At 35.2% G+C, this 24,389-nt stretch overlaps 1 protein-coding gene across 1 annotated transcript; it reads left to right on the top strand.

Annotated features, from left to right (window-relative positions):
• Positions 1-949: 949 nt before the first annotated feature.
• Positions 950-7,907, top strand: pinta (prolonged depolarization afterpotential (PDA) is not apparent). The gene is made up of 2 exons (XM_073959686.1): positions 950-1,808; positions 6,350-7,907. Exons 1-2 carry the CDS (start codon positions 1,603-1,605, stop codon positions 6,984-6,986), a joined length of 843 nt encoding a protein of 280 aa, XP_073815787.1. The 5' UTR covers positions 950-1,602; the 3' UTR covers positions 6,987-7,907.
• Positions 7,908-24,389: the final 16,482 nt, after the last annotated feature.

Here is a 24,389-nt window from a genome sequence, read left to right on the forward strand (position 1 = left end):
TTCCTATAAATTATCAGATCTTTTCATAAAAGACAAAAAGGTCGTCTCATAAAAGACGACAAGGTGTCTCATTGAAGGCCACAGGGTCATCTATTGACCACAATTTGTTTGATAATTTGTTTTTTGCTAGATTTAAAATTAAATAAATACTGGAACAACCTAAATATGTCATCATCCCCAACGGCATGGGTAATACCTACAATAGAACGATAAAAAAATTATAATAAATCTACAATGAAAATGGATAGTGTTTAAAAATAAACTTATCACCTCCACCTACTTATACAACATTTCAATGTAAACCAAATTTATAAGGTAATGCGTCAAATTCCCTACCATATCTTGCATAACTTTAAGGTTGCGTGTCCCTATATACATTTGCAACAAATTCAATGACCTGGGTAAATTGTGCATGCAAATAGGGGTTGAAATTGTGGTTTTCAATTAGGATTGAAATAACAAATTAATTGTGGTAACGTAGGCGGTGATAAATAGAAAACATTGGCTCAGCTTGGCTTTAACATCATTGTAAAGACCAGAAATTATATTGGTCACTCTTTCGGCTCATGTCGTCACTGGCATCATTGTGTTTTCACCTGTGTAGCTACAAGCGAGTTAACATAAGAACGATACAAACTTTGTTAGAGCGACCGTTAAATTAACCAGTGCACGCAGAATTATAGCGCCCAACGTTGAAGACGCAAACGTTTGAAGAAGCGTAATTTTAGAATCAGAAGTAGCTGTTTACCACCTTGTAAATGATGCTAAAGAAATAAATTCCCACCTCCATAGAGAAATCCCCTTATTTTTCCCCCACTATACAAAAACAAAGCAACAATAAGAACAAACACTACGAAATGTGAATACCGAACAAGGAAAAAATAAATTAAATAAAACAACAACAACAATTAAATGCAAAGTAACAAAAACAGACTGTTAATACAGTTTCGTAGTAGTTTGCTCTTGAAATGCTCAATTAAATAAGACGGGAGACGATAACATGGGAGCATGTTTTATTTTTGATTTCTTTACATGGGGACATTCTCAAATGTAGCATTAGCAAAAGCAGCAGCGTGTTAATCGCCCGCGTTTTTTAATTTAATTTCATTGCAGTTTGAATAGCCGGTGAAAGCGGTTGTATGAATCGGAGTTTTTCGAAAATTGCATTAAAATTCGAAGGGATTAAAAAAAACTAAAAAAAAATTCTGATATAGAATTCAAGTTATAAATATTAATACGCATTCCAAATTAAATCTGTATTTGGTTATAAAGAAAGCAACAACAGCAATAACTAATAAACATCTGCATAATAAACAAAACGCGAAACACTTGAATTGATTTTTAAAGTCATTCAAATGAACAATGGAAATTTAATATTATAAAGAAATGCTTACATACATATGCAGATAGATGCACATACTGACATCCGGAACAAATGTTATTATTACAGACCCTTATTAGAAACAACTACACAAATGATGAAGAAATAAATAATTCAAAAGCAACAATAATAAAACTAATTAAAATTCAAAATAAATAAAAAGTATAACGAAAAAAACAATCTTCTTTTTTGCTTTTTCTAATTCTGTTTGTTTACCTACAATGTTCTTAAGAAATTCAATGAAAATCAAACCGTGCGATAATAACAATGAAATGCCCGGTGATAAAGTTCATCAAAAAATTCAATTAATATATCAGTGGTTAGCCGATAATCCCAATATAAATGCCCGCACCGATTATGAAAACTTAGCACAATTCTTGCACAGCTGTAAATATGATTTGGATCGTACCAAGAAGAAGATCAAAACGTGGGTGAAGTGTTTGTATACAAAATTATGTATTGAAATTGAATAAAATTTCGAAATCTATATAAATAAAGATCAAATGTCGTTCGTTGGTAATGGCACCAGTTGTTCATCAAAGTTCATCAAAATTGGCAGATATAGGGTGTTTGGTGCAGCAAATACGTGAAATCGGGCGAAAATATATATGGGAGCTATATCTAAATCTGAACCGATTTCGATATTATTTGGAACATTTATCTATAGACCGAATTCCGTCACGCATTCCAAATTTCAACTAAATCGGGCAGATATGGCGTGTTTGGTACATCAAATACCTCAAATCGGCCCATTGTGCCTTAACTGGACATAAACCAAACTTTAAAAATGTAGACATATTATCACAGGAAACTAATTATAAAGGACGATTCACTTTGGAGATGCTTCATTTAATAGACATACCTAACGAAAAAAGAATTAATTATAAGACTGATACGGAGCACTGTGCACATGTTTATAGGAATTTAGTACAAAAACATAGATGTAAAAAATTTTAGTTTGATGGTGACATTGAACCAGCACAGGTGATCTCCAAGAAAATTTAATATTTTTTGTTATATTTGGTTGTTCATCATTTTGTAATATGTGTTTATATTTTTGTGAAATAGGTCCCTGAAAATGATTGTCGATGACAATCAAAATATTTGAAAAATGAAAGAAGAATAAAAATAAAAAATACATCGTTTTCTTTTTCAATAGACCTATAGCCAAACAAAACCTACAATAATAATTATTAATCTGTTGTGGGTGCCACCGTGGTGCAATGGTATGCACACCCGCCTTGCACACTAAAGGTCGAGGGATCGATTCCCGGCCAGGCTACATAAAAAATTTCAACGGTGTCAAAATACCCCTCAGTAATGTTGGCGACATTTTCTGAGTATTTCAGCCATGTAAAACTTCTCTATAAGTGGTGTCTTAGGACTCGTCGTTCGGACTCGGCAATAAACAGTAGGTCCCTTATCATTGAGTTAATATGAATCGGGGTGCACTCATTAATATGAGAGAAGTCTCCCTTGTCCCGTATGGGATGTTTGTGGAACAATTATATTATATATAATCTATTGTATAAGCAATAATTATTAGTCGTAGCCCTCTAAATATTTCAAGTTGACAGCTGACTGACAGTATTTAAGATAACGTGATTAATAATGGAATCCTTACAATTGTTTCAAATATTCTTATCAAATAAGGAAGAGTATATCTCCATGACGTTATTAAATACGCAGATGTGGAAAAAAGTGAGGTTATAGTATGTTTAGATTTACGAATTCCGCCAAATTATCAAATGTCAATTCCACATCGTATACGCCAAATAAAATCAAATGGATTTATGACGAGGATTTATTAAAACGTGCTATTAAATGCAAAGTGTACACGCAGAGAAAAAATATTTTTCGCTTTTGTTGGAACAAAAATATATGTTTTGGTTCCAAAAATGTATTTGTTTTGTTCAAACATTGTAATCCAAATCCATCTTTTGTTCCAAACATAGAAAACAAAAACAACTTTCGAATTTCCGCAATATTGTTAAAATCGTTAACAATACCGATTGTAGGAACTATCATAATCTAATTTTGTTTACAAAAAGTATTGTCAATACAGAAAACCAGCCCAGAAATTTTTGATTTGAGTGCATATACTTCTCATATACACTTTTCGCATAACTTGGATATAAATGTCGCGTATAATATTGCAATCATTGATGAACACAATACATGGTTTGCTGCATTGGCTGACAACAAAGACAAACAAAAAGCCACAAGAACCCACCACAACATAAGGAATAATTAAACACTATAACAAACATGAAAAGGAAAGAAGAATGAAACAAAACAGAAACAAATAAAAACAAGAGTCTCACAAGTACATACACACAAAAACAAAGGTAAAGGCAGCATGTCATACAAACACACCACATCTCACCAAAATTGTTTTTTCAACACGGCATCGAATAGCGAGAGAAGAGAAACAAATTTTCGAAGAAAAGAGAGAAATATTGTTCAGTTGACACAAACTATTTTTGGATTTACAATACTACATGAGGAATCCAACAATATGTTAACAATACATATTTTGCTCTTGGAATATTGTTGGATCAAACATATTTTTTTCTCTGCGTGTATATGTATGTATGCATTTAAACATCCCAGTAAACCAATCGTACCCACATCGTAACGAAATCGGAACAAAATTCGGACGATACGTCCGATATCTGATCCGAAATCGTAACGATATCTTATACCCTAGACCAGGGTCGAGCTTCTTTGCTTAGATCGTATAGTGAGGGCGCCCACTGAGTTGTTTTTGCATTTGCTTCTCTCTCTCACGTACAGTGTAAATTAATGAAAACAAACAAAAGCATAATGTGGTTGTTGCTTTTTTCACTCATACGTTCATACATGTCTTCGCTTTGGTTGTATTTCTGTGGTCGTCGCTGCCCTAGACAGACGGCAGCGTTAATTTGAATTAGGAACTGCATTTATTTTTACCCTGACAGACGACAAATTCTGCATTTACGAAACAGCTGATTGCTGGTTAACATGTATTTTGTTGTTGTTTGAACTGCAAAATTTTGGTTGCACTGCATTATCTGTTTTTGCACTGCAATATCGGCCTTCGTTCTCTGTGCAAATCAATAGAATTTCCTACAGTATTGCCATATTAAAATTTAGTAAATGCAGATTAAATACTGTTCTATCTTCTGCATTAAGAATGTGGATAATGCACGAATTAATGTGCATTAAGGGAGTTAATGCAAATTAACGCTGCCGTCTGTCTAGGGTATTAACGAAAGTTGTATGAAGTGGTTGACATAATTTCGGAACGAAATGTCTTAGCGACATCGGATCGATTTCGGTCCGATTTCGTAACGAAATCTGAAGAAAATCCTTGGGAAATTCGGAAAGAAAATTTCTTTCCGACATTCGTTCCGAAATCGGTACAAAATCTGAACTATTTCCTATCCGAAAAATCGTTTAAAAATCGCAACGAAATCTGAACGACTTTGCTTCCGAAATTGTTCAGACGTGTCGGACATCAGACATTTGGTTTGCTGGGATGTTATTTCAACTGTTGAAGCGTTTGGAGTAATATTTATTCCAGATTTATTTTTAAATAAACCTGGAATGGATATTGATACTTGCCGATTAGCATGATCTAAACTCACCTTGACAAAACACATCACATACGTATCTACATACCTGTTATTCAAGTTTTGGATTTCAAGTGAACACAAAAGCATACATGCTTTATAAAGAATTGAAATTTGATGAGAATACAATTGTGTATGACGAAGGTTTGGTTTTTATGGTTTTTAAATTTAATTTTTTTCTGAATAAGATCTTCCGATTCAATTTAATTCTTAAAAGAAAATAGGTTCAACTCGCCATGGTCAAAGGAAAATTTCAATTCAGTCTGGCGGAATGTAAATTTCTATAGGAAAGTTTGCAATTCAGCCTGGCTGAATGTAAATTTCTATAGACAATTTTGCAATTCAGCCTGGCTGAATGTAATTTTCTATAGGACATTTTCCAATTCAGCCTGGCTGAATGTAAATTTCTATAAGAAATTTTGCAATTCAGCCTGGCTGAATGTAAATTTCTATAAGAAATTTTGCAATTCAGCCTGGCTGAATGTAAATTTCTATAAGAAATTTTGCAATTCAGCCTGGCTGAATGTAAATTTCTATAAGAAATTTTGCAATTCAGCCTGGCTGAATGTAAATTTCTATAAGAAATTTTGCAATTCAGCCTGGCTGAATGTAATTTTCTATAGGAAAATTTGCAATTCAGCCTGGCTGAATGTAATTTTCTATAGGAAAATTTGCAATTCAGCCTGGCTGAATGTAATTTTCTATAGGAAAGTTTGCAATTCAGCCTGGCTGAATGTAATTTTCTATAGGAAAATTTGCAATTCAGCTTGGCTGAATGTAATTTTCTATAGGAAAATTTGCAATTCAGCCTGGCTGAATGTAAATTTCTATAGGATATTTGCAATTCAGCCTGGCTGAATGTAAATTTCTATAGGAAATTTGCAATTCAGCCTGGCTGAATGTAAATTTCTATAGGAAATTTTGCAATTCAGCCTAGCTGAATGTAATTTTCTATAGGAAATTTTGCAATTCAGCCTAGCTGAATGTAATTTTCTATAGGAAAATTTGCAATTCAGTCTGGCTGAATGTAATTTTCTATAGGAAAATTTGCAATTCAGCCTGGCTGAATGTAATTTTCTATAGGAAAATTTGCAATTCAGCCTGGCTGAATGTAATTTTCTATAGGAAAATTTGCAATTCAGCCTGGCTGAATGTAATTTTCTATAGGAAAATTTGCAATTCAGCCTGGCTGAATGTAATTTTCTATAGGAAAATTTGCAATTCAGCCTGGCTGAATGTAATTTTCTACATATAGGAAATTTTTCAATTCAGCCTGGCTTAATATATTTTTTTCCGATTTTATCTTATTTTTGCCTTTTTAATAACAACATTTGTATATTTCATTTCCTTGCAGCTTCTATCAAATGCGTGCAGAACGATCTGAATGGTTTTCAAATCGAGATCCTACCCGAAAAGAAATCCAGGAACTACTCAAACTGGGCGTATTTCTCCCAGTTGATGGCCTTGATGAAGAACAACGAAAAGTTGTCATAATACGAACTGCAGTACACGATCCCAAGGAACACCAACAAAACGACGTTTTCAAAGTTATGAAAATGATTTTAGATTTGCTGATTAAACTCGAACCAGAGAATTGTAAAAATGGCATAGTTGCAATATTCGATATGAGCGGAGTACAATTGGGTCACGCCATGGCATTAAATCCAAAATTAATAAAACGTACCGTTGATAGTTGGCAAGCGTATCCATATCAACCAAAGCTTATGGAATTCATAAATACGCCAATGCATGTCAATTTGGTATTGAATACTTTTCGAATTTTTATGACACCAAAAATGCGTTCTCGCGTTGTGGTGCAAAAGCGTAAATGTTCGGTGAAGTGTGAAAATTTACCCAGCAATTTGGGTGGAAAGGGACCAACGTACAAAGAACTCACTCAACGTTGGAAACAATTGGTGGATGAGAATGCTGCCTTCTATGTGGAAGATGATAAATATAAAAGTACAGTATGTGATAAATTAATGGAATGATCCTGATGTTAAGTGCGGAATGAAATGCTTAAAGTACCTGCGTTTTCAAACGATAAAAACATACACACATAATAAATGGACAATTTTTGACGAAATGTACAAATCGTGGCAAGCAACTTGCATATTCCGTTTAATTATAGTTATTGTTATTTGTTAAGCAATTAATTAAGATATTATTTTGTAAATTAAGTTTATTTACACGGTACAACAAACATTTTTTATAGAAACCATATTGCATTTTCTTATAGAAAATGTAACTCCCATTGAAACATACATACAGCCAGTCAAATTTTCCTATAGAAAATTACATTCAGCCAGGCTGAATTAAAATTTTGCTATAGAAAACTACATTCAGCCAGGCTGAATTAAAATTTTCCTATAGAAAACTACATTCAGCCAGGCTGAATTGAAATTTTCCTATAGAAAATTACATTCAGCCAGGCGGAATTGAAATTTTCCTATAGAAAAGTACATTCAGCCGGGCTGAATTCCAAATTTTCATATAGAAAATTACATTCAGCCAGGCTTAATTGCAAATTACATTCAGCCAGGCTGAATTGCAAAATTTCCCTATAGAAAATTACATTCAGCCATTAATCAAATATTTTTCAAAATTTGTAACACTGTGTAAGAGTATCATATGTATGTATTTCTATTTCTACATTTGTGTATCGTTGTAAAAACAAATTGCATTTATTGCACTCGTATCTCTAACTAAACTTATACAGTAGCACTTTAATTTGTGTCAATACATAAACATGTATATATGTATGTATTTTAAATATATATGTTTATATTTTAGAACACTCTCACATTGCTTAAGAACCGAATTAAGTGTAATTAGATTAGCGAATGTGTTATCACCAATAATTCAAGTAAACAAATAATAAAAACTTTATTGAAAAAAAAGAAAACAATAAATTTTGTATTTATTTTTCTTATTGGGAACAAAGACATTATGGAAGTGGTTTCTGATATGACAATCGTTCAAACTTCAATTACAAAAGACGTTTTTTTGCCCAATCAATTATTCACCTTGCTGTTACTAGGTAAAGTTCATTGATATCAGTATCAGAGGTGAATGAACAATTTTCGATTTTTATTGTACTTTACCACGTTTTGAGCTGCGCATATTAGATAACAACGATAAAAATATGAGCTAAGGTATAGGCTTAGTAACCCATCTTGGGCTTATATAGTTGTTGGATGTCACCAGACCAAATCTGATGGTATATGCACACCCTTCTGTAGAGGCGGGAATGGTAATCTGGTAACAGTTACAGACAGTGTGTTCAGGATATGTTGGTATCCAACAATAAAGGTAGAAATACAATGACTTTTGTTGCTTGCTTCACGCTCAATTTCATGTAAATGAATAAAGGCCAGTTACTACCTAATTTAAATGCGATTTTGGATTTCTTTACTCTTCTACACAAATTTAGGCTTGGATAAGCATGAATTTCTCATTGTGTTCTCACCTTAATAGTGGTCACGAAGATATCATAGATCCAATCCTAGAAGACGGTATGGAGTGTATACCGCCCGGCCTGAAGAATAATAAGGCAGTAGGAGTCGATTTCTTACCAGCCGAGTATTTCAAAACCCGAGGCGTCACGCTGATAAGGTGTATGCATCAGCTAGTTAGTACAACCTGGCAGGAATAACTTGTACCCGACGATTGGAACCTGAGCATTCTGTGTTCCGCCCACAGGAAAGAAGATAATACTCTATATGGTCGACGAAATAATTAGGTCATTTTAATGCAGCTTCAAACCTGGCAAATCCACTATTGTCCACTTGCAGCTAATCCCGGAAATGTCCTAAAAGAAGCAGATGGACACTTACCATCTTTTTGCCGATTTAAAAACAGACTACGGCAGCCCATACGCTCTGAGGTATTATAAGCCATGTCTGAATTTGGTATTCCCGCAAAGCTCATTCGGCATTGTAAGATGACTCTATCAGATACACGGTCCCCAGTTAAAATAAGAAAGAACCGCTACGACATTGACAATATGGGTCAATCAGTAAAATAAGTAATTGATGATACCTTTCAAAAATTCGAAAGAAAATCTGTTAAAGTGGGTCTGGCAGTAAACGACGACTAGACGAAGTTGATGGTATCGACCGCAGAACTCGGACCAAATATGGAAGTTGGTTCCTATAATGTTCAGGTAGTTAAAGACCTAGTCTAACTAGGCACTAGGGTTGGGCAATCTAGTTCCTGAGCGGATCGATCTTTCTAGTTCGTTTTCTCAAAAGGAACTAGTTCCTTAATATAGTTCCAAATAGTTTCGGTTAAAGTTCTTCCTGTTTCCTTCATTCCAAATAGTTCCGAGACCGATATAGTTCGATGAATCTTTCCCTTTCGTCGTTCTTTTCATTTTCTTTGTTCCAAATAGTTCCGAGAGTGAAGTAGTTTAACGAATCTTTCTCTTTGTTTTCATCTTATGGTGGATGAATTGACATACAAATAAATAAACTGCAGCGATGTAACGAAAATGTTATACCCTAGACAGACGGCAGTGTTAATTTGCATTAAGATGTGCATTTAATTTTAACCATGACAGACGACAGTAGCTGTGTCTGGTTACCCTAAAATTTGTAACAATTTGTACCAATTGTTGCTGGATGTCGTCTGTTAACACAAAAAACCAGCAAAAGAGAGCGATTCGAGAGAGACATTTTCACTGAGAGCTTGCAAATTCTTGCTGGACAAATTTCTTCTAGCAAGCACTTGCAAGCTCTTCTTCTTCCTGAAAACAATCAATCAGCCGTTTTTAGTTTTTTGTTGATTTATGTTTGTGACATTAAAAACAATTTTATTGTGGAAATAACATAGTCTAATTGTATTGTTTTATGGAGAACAAATTTGTAAAGTGGAAAAATACTTTTTTGTTTCATTTTCTGTTTTATTTTTAATAAAATACAACGTGTTTGCTTCCTTTGTTGGCGGACAAATTGTTCTGTTTTGGCAAGTCAGCTGATTGCTTGCTGGTTTTTGCTGGGAAGGTGTCTGTTTACTTTTTACAATTTTCTAGCAAAAGAGAATAAAAACCCCTTACTCTCTGAGAAAGTTCTTGCTGGACAATTCTTGCTGGGAAAGTAACCAGACAGACTTAGTTTCTGCATTTACGAAACAGCTGATTATTGTTTTGTTGTTGTTTGCACTGTATTTTTTTGTTTTCCTTGTATCTCAGAGCATGAATATATGAATATACTCTCTCCCTCATATGAATATGGGCTCTCTTCTACGGTATTGCCATATTGAAATACCTAAATGCCCTTTTGTTTACTAGGCGTTTACACCAGACAGTCTGTCTTCAAATACAACTCTGATTCACTAACACATACATTTGTCGGCTGTCTTCCAGCTGTCCATCATATTTTCACAGACAGTCGGGTTAACAAATTTTTGACATTTTTGTGAAAAAGAAGTGAGATGATAATTCAAATGTGCTGAAAACAAAAGAATATGTACAAAAACAAAATGTGTGAGCGGAAAATAAAACGGAATCTATGATTTTAATTCATAATTTTACAACTGTTTTTGCAGTAATCTGGACGCCTACGTCACACAGACAAGTTTTGGGTTTTTGACAACTGTCCTGTCGTGTGTAAACGCAGGGTTATTAAGAATGTGAATAATGCACGAATTAATTTGAATTAAGGCAGTTAATGCAAATTAACGCTGCCGTCTGTCTAGGGTATTATTTACGTTTATTTTACAATGTGAACGTATCTGAATAATGAACAAACCGAACGAGAAAGATCGAAGTGAGTGTGGAATTAAAGGAAGAAAATGAACTATACAAATGAAAGAAATTATATGCTCGACTGGAACTATATGAACTGAATGCAAGAATCGGATATAGTTCCAATAGTTCCTTGTCCGGAACAGTTCCTTGGAACTAGTTCGTTCCGGAACTACACAACTCTACTCGGCATAAGCACCGTGGACACAGCCCCACTGCCGTCGTCGTCACCAGAATATAGAGTTGTGCCAAAGGACTATATGGAACTATCTAGTTCACTTCGAAGTTCCAATGGCCCACATTTTTTTTCTTTGAACAAACTGCGTATACTTAATACTTACTTACGCTTTGGAACTAATACAAGGATCTAGGAACTAGATTACCCAACTCTACCAGAATACACGACCCCCACACAGTCCTCCCAACAGCAGCCGTACACGCAGCACTTAACATCAGCAATCCCCGGAAATACATCCTTTTTGCAATTTATTTGGACTTTGGAGGTAAGTTTGAGGAAATAGTAGTTTTCATGCCGATAAATAGCTGTACTCCAGGTTATAGACCCAACATTATCCCATTTTGGAAGGTCATAACTGTCTGGTCTTGGGGGACTTTAATGCTCATCATGAGTTAATGCGTTCGGTCCTCGGAAATGTCCAGAGTTGTAGGTTACGTTAGGTTTGGGGATGTGCAGCCACTAATTTGTGACTGCGTCACTCGGAGACCTTCCGGTCCATTGTGATCATCCGGTAAAAAAAAGAGGGATGTGCTGTAAAGAAAATAAAAGATAGAGAAAAGAAGAAAGAGGCAAAAATAAAAAGAATTCGTTCTTTTGACTGACAGAGACGGCCAAATGGATCTTACCACAATGCACCTAGGTCCATTATGCCATAATTCACTGGCTCTTTTGTCAGAGAGCGTTTCAATTCTTTGGAAAAAGTGACAAATTTGATGGAGTCAGCGATTACTAGATCTGTAGACTGCGATCCTCGTCTAGCTAATTCATCAGCTTTTTCATTACCCATATAGTCGCGGTGTCGTGGTACCCAGCATAGCCGATAGCCGTTAGTTATCGTTCCCACTTAAGGACGACATCGGACTCGATGTTGCAGGATTTGATGGCTTTAAGAGCCGCTTGTCTATCCACAAAGATAGTCATCGGTTCAAAGATTTCTGCATCCAAACTTTTCATCAATTCCGCTGCCTTCCAAATAGCGAAGATTTCAGCCTGGAAGACACTGCAGTTGCTATCTACCTTGGAACCGTCTGTATAAAAAGCCAGACCTTCCAGGGGGGGGGGGGTGACTGCGGTTCCAGTCGTCTCTACTAGGTATAACGACATCTATATCGTCGACCAGAGGGGTATAGTGCTGGCTGAGATCGATAGATCTACGTTCTGCACGGTCAATGAGGACGACCTTACCAGAATTAGCGGAGAGTGTCGAAGAAAAAGCTACTACCTCGCATAAGAGCTCTTCCTGCTGAGAATAAACCACCACATTTTACAATGGATGATGTTGCGAATGCCATCAGGAACGCTAAATCATCCAATGCGTTGGACACTGAAGCAGCTGATTGAGCCGGGAGTGGAATATTTAGAAAATGGGCAGGGTGGTCCCGCTACGGAAGCCAAGCATGGATGCCAGCAAAAGTGAATCGTACAGGCCGATTTCGCTTTTGTCTCCCGTAGCAAAGACCATTGGGGCCTTAGTCCTCCCCAGTATCAGGATTAGCTATCAAGTTGCCGATCATCAGCATAGATTTCGTAAGCAGCACAGCACGACAACATCGCTGCATACCATCTCCACATACATTTGTCAAGGACTCAACCAGAAACCGCCGTGTGATAGAACAGTGATGATGGCGCTTGACTTTAAAAAAAAAGCCTTTGATACAGTCAGGCACTCCACGCTGTTTGAGGACAGTGAGCAGACAACCCTTCCGCCAAGCTTGAAACGATGGATAGTCAACTATATGTGTGGACGCCAGTCGTACGTGGAATTCAGCAAGAAGAAGTCCAAACCCAGAAGAGTGAAACAGGGAGTTCCCCAAGGTGGGGTGATATCTTCGGAACTGTTTAACCTCTACCTCTCCTTTATTTCGCCCCCGTCCAGACGGCATCGAGTTCGTAAGGTACGCGGATGATTGTACGATCCTGGCGTCAGGTACCTTCCCTGCTGACATCTGTGAGAGACTGAACTCCTATTTAACCGATCTTACCACATTTTTCCACGCGAGGAATATGCAGATTTCCGCCACAAAATCTACAGCCACTCTGTTCACTACATGGACAGCGCAGTTTGGAATAGAATTAAATGTCATGGTCGACGGTAGCAGAATTCCCACCACAAACAGCCCAAAAATTTTAGGGGTCACATTCGATATTACTTTCAAGCCGAGCACGCACGCCGCAGCTATCTGCGACAAACTGAAAAGCAGAAACAAGATCCTGAAGTCCGTAGCCGGCAGCACTTGGGGTGCAGATAAACAAACCTTGTTGACCACATATAACGCGATAGGTCGGTCTGTGGTAAGCTATGCGACTCCAGTTTGGTCCCCGGGATTATATGATACGAATTGGAAAAAAAATCACACCTGTCAGAATGCCGCCATGAGAACAGCAACCTCCTCAAGTCTTCAGTGGACCATCTACACGAGGAGGCAAAGATTCTTCCAGTAAAGCAACATAATGAGATGCTTTCGTTGCAGTACTTGCTTGGATGTTACCGTAGCTGCGACACATTCAGGCATATTATGAAGGATATTCATGCTTTAGAGAGGGTGGCCCAACAATATAGGAGAGAATCCCTAGATCAACATGCATATCAAGCAGGTTTAAATAGTATTCACACGGATGCAGTTGCCAAGGCCATTAGCAAATATAGTGTGCATAAAGTCCTGGAAGTACATCCCCCATCTATCGCAGCTGAGGAGCGTCAGCTGACATGACAATCCAGAGTAGTTTTGGCTTAACTACGCTTGGAATATTGCAGTCGCCTAAATTCTTATTGGGCGGAAATCGACCGCGCCGTGTAGGACATCTGCCCAGTACGCGGCATTGGCCCGCACGACGCAAAATACCTTTTCAACTGCCCCACCAAACGTACTCATCTAACTTCAGTGGAAATGTGGTTACATCCCATCGAAGCAGCCACTTTCCTTGAACTGTAGATAGATTGAACAGAGGAATGAACATACAAACATAATAATAAAAACTGTTACAACAACAACTAATGTTCTCAACCTGTCGCTAGCCACCCTCATTGTTCCCAAAGTCTGGAAAATGGGCAGGGTGGTCTCGCTACTAAAGCCAGGCGTACAGGCCGATTCCGCTTTTGTCGCCCGTAGCAAATACCCTTTGAATCTTTAATCCTTTCCAGCGTCAGAAATAGCGGTTGTTACCGTGAGATCCATCCTAATCACTATATGGTGGTGGTGCGTACGTCTAAATTCCTATAGAGCAAGGACCGATGACATCTTGCAAAACGTCTGTCCACCATCGAAGCAGCCACGTTTATTAAGCCGGTGGAAAAAGGGAACGATAAACACGAGCTTTGTTCCAGAACAAAAAGTTTTTAAAATTTTTACCACGTTTACACATTTTACCCGAAACCCGTTCCCGTACACAGAAAAGTTGTAAAATTTGCACTTCTCTTTAAACAAAAATGGCGCTGAATGACGCTCTCTTTAAAAACTTTTTACTCGAAGAATTTGAGCGTGTAAAAAATAGCAAAGTGGTTGCAGGCGTCTGATTGGCTTATACGCTGACTTTGACATTTTTTCCAGTTTTTTTTTAAACGTATTTTCCATTTTTCCGTTCCCGAACTATTTCAAAAAATGTTTATGTGAGAATAATTTTTTTACAGTTGTCTCTTTTACGAGTTTTACTATTAAAAAGTACGGGAACGAAGCTACGTATTCCAAATTGGAAAAGTAAGGGCGAAACCTATAGCTCTGCGTGTTGCGTGTGCGTTCAAAAATACAAAAACAAAATACATGTATTTGTTGTTGTTTTCAAGTTGAAATACATGTATTTTGTTTTTGTATTTTTGAACGCACACGCAACACGCAGAGCTATAGGTTTCGCCCTTAAGCAACAAATATACAGGGGCTCAATTCTGATTCTATGAAAATCTGAAATGAAAACTTTTATAAAGGAGAAAACTGTCAAATGAAAAAAAAATTATAAAGGAAATATTTTTTATTTAAAATTTTCATAGAACAAGAATCCAGCCCCAGGAATATAAATCTTTTCATAGTTCAGCAGTTGTTCTGTAGAGGGTCAACTAAGTAAAACGCATTTTTAATTTAGCATAATTTACAAAACATGTATCATTTAAGTTGTCAATTCCATACAATATCTGTCAAATAAATGACGTAAACATCAAAAACACCTGTTTTAAGTGCAAGTGTAAAATGCGTTTAAGTAAGAAAAACTCCTAATCTTCAAGAAAATTTTTGGATAACTGCCACCAGTTTAGCTTATCTGTGAATTTGATAATTAAATTTAAAATTCACATGTTTCATATTTTTAGTATTATACCAATAGAAGAAACCACACATGTTTTGATAAGATCCCAAAATACATAAGTGACTAATACGGTGATTAATAGTTGTCAAAAACCACATAGTCACGTAAGGTTCTAACAAAGAAAACAGATTGAAATATAGTACATCTTTTTGGTATTGGTATTTTTATTTGAAATTTAGTATCAAAATTATTATTGTAAAAGAAACTTAATTTTACTTTTTCATATATAAATGCTATTTCTTTTCAATATCTTATATATGTTTTAGTTATGTAGAACTTAGTTCTATTTACATCTTCTTCTTTTTAATAATAATATAAGAATGTCGTTATTGCATTGCATACGAATATATTTTTGGATGTATGAAAGTGGATATACATATATAGTATTTATCTTATATTATTTTTATATTTTTTGCCGAACAAGATTTCATATTTGTTTCTCGTTTTTTGTTAATCGTTTTTGTTTGTTTTACAAATTGCTTTTTTGTTATTATTGTGGTATATAAAGGTGTTTGTATATATATTTTAAAAATCAAGTCTTATAATTATTGGACTCCAATACATTTCGTAATACATATAAATAGATTTGTTCTTAATTTTTTTACATTTTGTTTTATTTTTGATAATGCATTTTTATTACTGTTATCTACATACATACGTATGTAGTCAAGTTGTATTTATTGTAATTAGAAAACCATGCAGTTTTTTTGTGTCTGTCTCAATGAAACGTTTTTTACAAAAAAAAAATGGTAATAATAATAAATAAACTCGTATATAATAAAGGAAATAAACTAGTTAAACGGTGACATTATGACTTGGAAATAAGCATTTCAACATTTTGAGTGTCAGAAGAAATCAAGAACCACAAGAGAGACGTACCAGAGGTATTTTTCAAGTGTCTAAGATGTTCCATCGATCTGAGTAGCCAATATGAATACGGCCCGTTTCCTTTTTACGATTCGACTTTGGAAAACTCTACATATCGTAGACTAAGGAAACCATAGAGAAAGAAATGCTCTTACCATGGCACAATTACCCAGGTAGTGGTATCGTAAAATTTTAAATATGTTATGTCAAAATGGTATTTATGTTGTTGGGGAAATTGCAACAAAAATGTTTTTTTAAAGGGATTAGTCATTTCATATTCGAACAGCTGCACAGAGGACGAAATCATTAATCTAGCGGCGCGAAAGTCAAAAAATCAAAGTATAAAATTGCGAAATGTTTTCCATTATATCGATTACAGACACTCTGCTGACTAAGATTTTGTTTTTACTTTTTTGTTGTTGTAAATAAAAAAATATTCACTCAGTTATTCAGTGTCAAGTGCAAGAAATTTTGACGGATCAGATTTTAATAAAATTGTTGCTAAAAACCTGATCTCATATTTGTTTAATTGTTAAATAATTTCGTAATAAAACTAAACAATGTTTATTTTTTATTGATAGGGGAGGGTTTAAGTTAAATTAAAATAAAATGTTTGGGGCCTGAAGTTACATAGTTATAAAGCAATAAATTTTCAAAAATTATTATTTTTTGTTTTTAGTGCAATATACTTTTGTTGGATGGAGCGTAACTACAAAGGTCCACCGAGGTTCGGTCCAGTTATTTTTTTAATAATTAAATTGGACTCCCTATATTCCGAATAACCAAAATGTAGCTCCAAATAGCTGTAAATCTTGCTGATAAATGGTCTTTAAAAATAGGTTAAATCCTCAAAATACCCAAAATCTGTCGGTACGGTTATATGGGGGCTATATCAAAATGTAGACCTATGTTCGCAATTTTTGGTGGAGAATTTTTGTGTCCACTGGGAACCCCAAATACCAAATTACACCTAATTTGGTCGGAAAATGTAGCTTTAAATCCCCAAACTACTGAAAGTCGGGAGGTACCTTAAAAGGGGCCTATACCCAAACGTGGACCTATGTCCACAATTTTTGGTGGAAAGGTTTAGTGATCACTAGGAACCCTAAGTACCAAATTACAACTAATTTGGAAGGAAAAGGTGGCTTAAATCCTCAAAATATCGAATATCAGGAGGTACCGTTATATGGGAGTTATACCAAAATATTTGCCTATGTTGTTCATATTTAGTCCATAATTACCCACAGACACAGATTGAGTTTGTGCAAAATTTCAGAAAGATATCTTCATTCGTTTCCAAGTTATTAATTTCGCGCCGCCAGATCAGTGGTTTCGACCACTGTGAGCTGGTGTGATACTTGTCATGGCCATGGCTCTCACCCTGTAGACTCGAATTATGTTTGTTGACAATACACCTCATTTAAGTGCCCAAAAATACAGTTTTAAAATAATTTTGTTCTGACAGGACTATACGAGGTCAGTTTTTGACGAAAACTAGGTACATCCTCAAATAACAAAATCTTGCCCTTTTCTCTGAAAATGGTTTGAGTTCCGCTATCGCTTACGCATTGAACATTCATTTTGTCTATATATCGCTCATTTACTGAAAGAGTGACACATCTCAAAAACAAACCCTGTGCATAAGCTTTTCACTGGTAACAATTTCTTTTAGGGAATATAATCCCAGCAAAATTTGACGGAAGGGGTTCTTTGCGATGACGTGATTTCATGTCATCTTTTGCATTGGTTCAAAGGAAGTCGTGGAAGATCCGATCTTTTCATTAGGATTTGAACCAATGCAAAGGAAGTAGTGAAAGATCCGATCTTTTCATCAGCATTTGTACCCATTCCATCGATCCAATAGAGATGATGTTTGTGTTTTTATTTACACACCTGTTTATTTTCATTTTGGTATGTTCCAGTACTGCAAAAATCTACTAATTTTTACTATTTTTTCCGATAACATAAAGGAAAAATTGTTATCGTAGTAGAAATAAGTAGATTCTTGCAGTTTCTGGAACAGACCAAAGTTGTTAGAACTGTCGTCGTGATGCTGTCTTACATTTCCTGCATATCAAACAACTAAAACTTCTAAACAATTGGTATAATATAAAGTCCCAACCATCGAGCTAAAAATAGAATCGGACTGCACACATTGCTATTTTAAAAGTTCCCTTGTCTGTTCTAAATCTGACATAGAATGAAATCAATCAAATCTCGCTTCTTGGAATTTGAAAAAAAAAGTCCGAAACGAAAAGGAACAAGAATCTGAAAATAAAGAAGAAACTACTTTTGGAAAGAAACAATTAAAAATAAATTAATTAAGCATAAATGGTATTTTCCATAAAAAGTCTCTCTTCCCCGTTCGTTACATTTTGTTCTTAGAGATCCCTAAAGCAAGCCGGGTTGTAGATCCCTACAAATTTCCGTCACTAAACAAAAGAGTATAAATTACCAAAATGTTGTTAAAAATAACAAAATTATAAAATAAAATTAATTTACGAAATAAAAATACTTAAAGAAGTGCATTTGGAGTCCATGTTGAAATCTGAACTGGTGATGGAAAGATAATTGAAAAAACCTTTTGTAAGATGAAAGAATATCAGTTGCGGAGAACGGAGGAAGTAATCTTTTGCGTTGCAGCGATGGTGATTACATTGCAATTTTGGATGTAAACTTTTGAAAAACTAAACTGATAAATTAATTGCAGCTATTTCATGAATTCGTTTGAATTAATAAAGAGTTTTGTTTTTCATGAAAACCATATTTCAATACAGCATTTCCATTTTCCAAACAAGACATGAAAATTTCATGCCAAGGGTTTGGTGAAAATGACATGCCAAAGCATTGGTTAAAATGACATGTCAAAGCATGGGTGAAAATGACGTGTCAAAGCATTGGTGAAAATGACATGTCAAATCATTGGTGGAAATGACATGCCAAAGCATTGGTGGAAATGACATGTCAACGCATTGGTTAAAATGACATGCTTAGGATCCAGAAAAGAACGTCATCTTTTGGGGTCCACGCTCATATAAAATTCATCGATGAAGATGCTAAAAAGATGACATGCTAGATCACTTGCACCCATGATTGAATGTCATCTTTGGCATCGAACATTTTGCTGGGATCCAACTACCACCAAACATAATATGCCTCTTTCTCTCTGGGACCCCCACACGCAACCAAAATTTCTATAATTTCCGATAAAAATTGCGACCTTTAGCGGGATTGCAAAAAATGGAAGAATTGGATGCATTACCAACTATTGTGGTACCTCCCTTGTTTGACCACCTTCGCCAACCTACTTTACACCAATGTAAAAGTTATATTTTCATCTTCCATTGACAGGCTTTGCCGTTGGAATACCCCTGCTAGAAGCCGATATATTCACAAAGAACAAAACTTTGAGTTTGTCTCCACATGAGTTTTCCCCATTCCGACCCTTAAATATTACACTATGCAACACTGAAAATGCAAACAACTTCTAGTGTGCATTTTTTGAAAGTACATATTTAGACTACAAAAACCCTAGTAGGGTTTTGTCCTGTCAGATCCAGTTCGTATTTTATGGCCTCATCTAAACCGGGCTAAATCTACACTTTTTTTTGCATTTATCAGGCCTTTATCTAAACTCGTAGAACTTATCTTTAAAAAAAAACACATAAGAAAAAATCCATCTAGGGCATAAAAATCTATAAAATATAGAAAATTTTACATAATTGCTGAAATTCTGGTCAGTATCGGCTAAACTATTGGGAGTTGAACCAAGTAACCTTTTGCAAAAATCTTCCAAATAAAGTTCTCAACAATTCTTTAGAACATTTTGAAACTCTAAAATGCTTACTTCATGTTGTTTCAGTCGTTGGAAAATGTACTGAAAAGAACGGCATAGAGGCTTTTTACAACAATGACATATTCTGAAGAGTTGTGTATTACATTCCAGGGAATATTTTCCCAAAAGAAAATATTCAGAAAAAATTAACGGTTTTGGAGATACGGTGCGAAATGTATAAAAATTGTGGAATTTTTGCATATATTTTGAAATTTGAAGCAATAAATGCAGTTTTTCGAGTTCATTATTTCTCCAAAAATTTTATTCTTGTCCTTATCTACAAATTTGCTTCAGAGGTCAGAAGAAGATTCGCATTGGTTTCAGAGATATAGCCCAGAATTTCTTTAAAAACTCAATATTTAACCATGTTTAGATGAGGCCATAAAATCCGAGCTGGATCTGACACAACAAAACCCAACTAGGGTTTCTTGTTGTTTGGGTCTGTACTTTCAAAAAATCCTCAGTTCGAATTGTTTGCACAAGATCGCCTTAAAAATGTTGCAAAGTGTTATCCGACCACCGACCACCAAAATCAATAGACTTCTTCCTCTGTGGGGCCCCATCAACCCCCAAAATTTCTTGACTATCCGGGCAAAATTCCAACATAAAATGGAAAAATTGGATATATTACTGACTTTTGCGATATCTCGGTTGTTTGCTCACTTACGCCAACATACTTTACATCAATATAAAGGTGATCTTTTCATCTTCAATTGACGGGCTTTCCTTTTTGAATACTCCTACCAGAATCGGAGATATTCGCATAAGAAAAAAACGTTGACTTTTCTCCACATATGCTTTTATTTCTTATTCCGACTCCCGAATATTATTATATAAGTTTTTGTCCATTCCAACCATTGAATACTATCCGACCATCATCAAAATAAATAGACTTCTTCCTCTGTGGGATCCCCATTAACCCCCAAAATTTCGACACGATCCGATCAAAACTGCCACGTGTAGCGCTATAAAAATAGGATGTATTACCGACTATTACTATGTCTCCTTTATTTGGCCATCTACGCCAACCTACTTTGCATCATTGTAAAGGATATTCTACTTTCATAGTCAGGGTTTGCTTTTGGAAGCTCCCCAACCAAAGCTTTGATATTCTTCATTATACTTAAAATCGCAAAAATGAAAAGTTGAGTTGTATTAGCGACTATTGCGATATCTTCGTTGTTTGACCACCTACGCCAACCTACGTTACAGCGTTGTAAAGGTGATATTTTCTACTTTCATTAACAGGTTTTTATATACCCCATATATACGCTTTGAAATAAAACGTTGACTTTTTCTCCAAATAAGTTTTTTGCCCATTCCGACCCCTGAATACTATCCGACCATCGGTCCCTCCGGGACCCTCATCAACACGCAAAATTTGGTGACGATCCGATTAAAATTGCGACCTGTAGCGTGATTACAAGGTTTAGATGGACAGACGGACGGACACACATGGCCAGTACGACTCAGCTCGTCGAGACATTAATTTTGGTATATATAAGTATGGGTCTACGACCATTATTTAGATGCGTTACAAACTTTTTGGCAAAAACCAACTTATAATACCCTCCAAACATAGTGGTGTAGGGTATAATAACTACTTGGCCCATTTTTTTTTTTAATCAGCCAGCCAGATACCAATGTTATCCCAGCAAACTTAATGTCCGAAACATCTGAAAAATTTTGGAAGCAAAATCGTTCAGATTTCGCTCCGATTTCTATACGATTTTTCGTAGGAAAATTCTTTCAGATTTTGTTCCGGTTTCGGAGAGAATGTCGGATGTAAATTTCCCTTCGAATATGCTAAAGTTTTTCTTCCGATTTCGGTACGAATTCGGATCGATATGCTGGGAAAAATGTCCTTTCGAACAACAACCACCTTTTGTATATATCTAACAAGCAACATTTTAATTTGTTTTTAACTTTTTGCCTTTTTAGGGGCGAAGGCCATTATTTGTGAGATTTTTAATTAATTTAATTACAAAATGATAACAACAGTGAAATCATAAGATACGTTTGAAATTACAATCTTCCAATAAAAGCCTAACAAAGAAAACTTTACCAATAAAAAAGAGAAGTCAGAGAAAATTTTTTTCCTTCGATACTCTGCGACATTATTCCAAAATCGTTCAGAAATCTTTACGAAGATTCGAAAGGTACCTCAGATTTTCATACGACATTATGCAGAAATCTCTATGAAAATTCGGAGGAAAGAATTCGCATTCCGAATTTCCCAAGGATTTTCTTCCTATTTGATTCCGAATTCTTAACGAAAAAGATCTGATTTCGCTCCGACATTGCGTTCCGAAATTATGTCAACCACTTCATACAACTTTCGTTAAGATATCGATTTCGGATCGATTTCGGATCCGAGGGCGGACGTAGCGTCCGAATTTTGTTCCGATTCGTTTGCTGGGATGATTCTGGGCAAGATCAAGCATGATTTGAACTGTTTTAATGCTTCATAAACTCCATGGTAGAACAATATAAGGTAACAGCAATACCCAGCTGACTGGACTGGGCTGTAATGTTAGTGTCAAATTCCATACGACTTTTTATATATTTATTTCTATGTTCGATGTATATATCATTCAGAAAAAAAAACTATTTCCCATAAAGACTTTTTCATATCGATGACATGTAACCGCCTCCAAGTCCGAACGACGTGCCGCACACTAAAACGCCGCTTATAGAGGCGGTACAACATTTTTTAATATGTATGGTATTTTGTAAAATTTGAAAAAATAATGCCCTAATAAACGTGTGCTTTTTGATTTCAAAAACAAAAGATTGAAACAATTTCTCCTTTTTCAATGAATTTCCAGCGACCCCAAATATTTTGGCAAGAATTCTACTTTCTGCGAGAAATTATACATTTACTGGGGTGATATGGAAACATTCAAATTGAAAATGTAACGAATTTTCATTCATATTTTTCAAAATATTCAATCAAATTTTAAAAAAATATATTAGTTTTTTTTTTTAAATTCCAATAATTATAGACACTTCCTTATTTTGTTTACATATACCGGTGACACTAACGTTACAAACAAAAACAAATTTCTATGTGGTTGTTATTGAGTTGTATTTGTTGCAGTATTTACTTTACCTTATTTGTTCTACCATGCATAAACTCAAAAAAACTTTTTTGTTGATTTACATACATATGTCAAACACTTAGTAAATTAGCTATAACTTGTTGAGTTTTAGAGATATCAACATTAAAATTTGACACAGAAGTAGTAAAACAAATAGAAAAGGCTAACTCAGAAAACGCAATTTTTGAGTTATGCCACTCTTTGAGTAAATGAGTGATATGTATGTATATGCCCGAGCAAATCGATTGCTCCTTTGAAACTGCTTAAAAATCTATACTAGGCTAATCTATACTGTTGGTATCAAATATTGACCCTCATAAACATATACCAGGACCAATTTCAGACAATGGTATTGAGGTGGTATACAACCTAGCCAGATTGATATATGATTGTTTCTTATCGGATTAACAGTTCAATCAACTTTCAAATAAAGCCATAGAATATCGCAATGGATTTTAGATTAGAACGATAAGGATTCAAATACAATAGGGGTTCAAAGTTTGGAGAAAAAAGAAATAGAAGTATGACCCGAAATTTAGGATTTAAAACAAAGAACTACAAAATTATTTTTTTTTTCTCGTAATTTGTGGAAAGACTAAGTCCATATTTATATTAGGCAATTTTATTTGCGGCAATTGCTAGTTTGATGGAGAGAGAGATGAGGCATATCCCGCTTGCGACGAAAATTCCAATTGTCGCAATTTAAGTAGTCCAGAACTAGTTCTAATCAGTACTAGTACAAATATTGGCCCCTAAGTAATGCGAGGGGAACCAATTGTCACCTTTTTATCCCCAAGTAAACGATGAGGCGTCAGTTTCGACTTAATTAACTTAACTTAAACGACGAGTTATATAAATAGTTCACATTTACATTTTCTTCATAACTTTAATATAAATGAAGCATCCAATAACAGAAGCTAGTGTTGATGGACTGAATATCTTCGTACATGTTATTCATATTGTTCTGGTACAAAAACGAATACGAAGGAAATATGCAAATCGCCCTTTTCTTCCACTACCCGCTAGCAATTCCAATTGTCGCAATTTAAATAGTCCTAAACTAGAGGTAAGTGGTACTAGTTCACCATTGACTCATAAGTAGACATCGGATTTTGCATATTTGCATATTTTTTATTAATAAAGATACGAAAATTCTGATTGGACCAAAATTCGTTTTGAAGAAAACTGAATGCAATGACAGGCTCATATTTTTTATTTTTTTGCATATTTGCATATTTTGCATATGCACAAAATATGCAAAAAATATGCAAAATATGCAAGTGATTTTTTTGACAAAAACAATAAAATTAAATT

The sequence above is a fragment of the Musca autumnalis genome, unplaced genomic scaffold (genome assembly GCF_047663935.1).
Source record: "Musca autumnalis isolate F117 unplaced genomic scaffold, ASM4766393v1 scaffold_1, whole genome shotgun sequence".
Lineage (NCBI taxonomy): Eukaryota > Metazoa > Arthropoda > Insecta > Diptera > Muscidae > Musca > Musca autumnalis.

What these genes read in the sequence shown, in the direction of transcription:
- pinta (XM_073959686.1), top strand. Translation starts at nt 1,603, where the DNA reads ATGTTCTTAAGAAATTCAATGAAAATCAAACCGTGCGATAATAACAAT. An exon ending in ACCAAGAAGAAGATCAAAAC is followed by an intron (nt 1,809 to 6,349) that starts GTGGGTGAAGTG and finishes ATTTCCTTGCAG; the next exon opens with CTTCTATCAAATGCGTGCAG.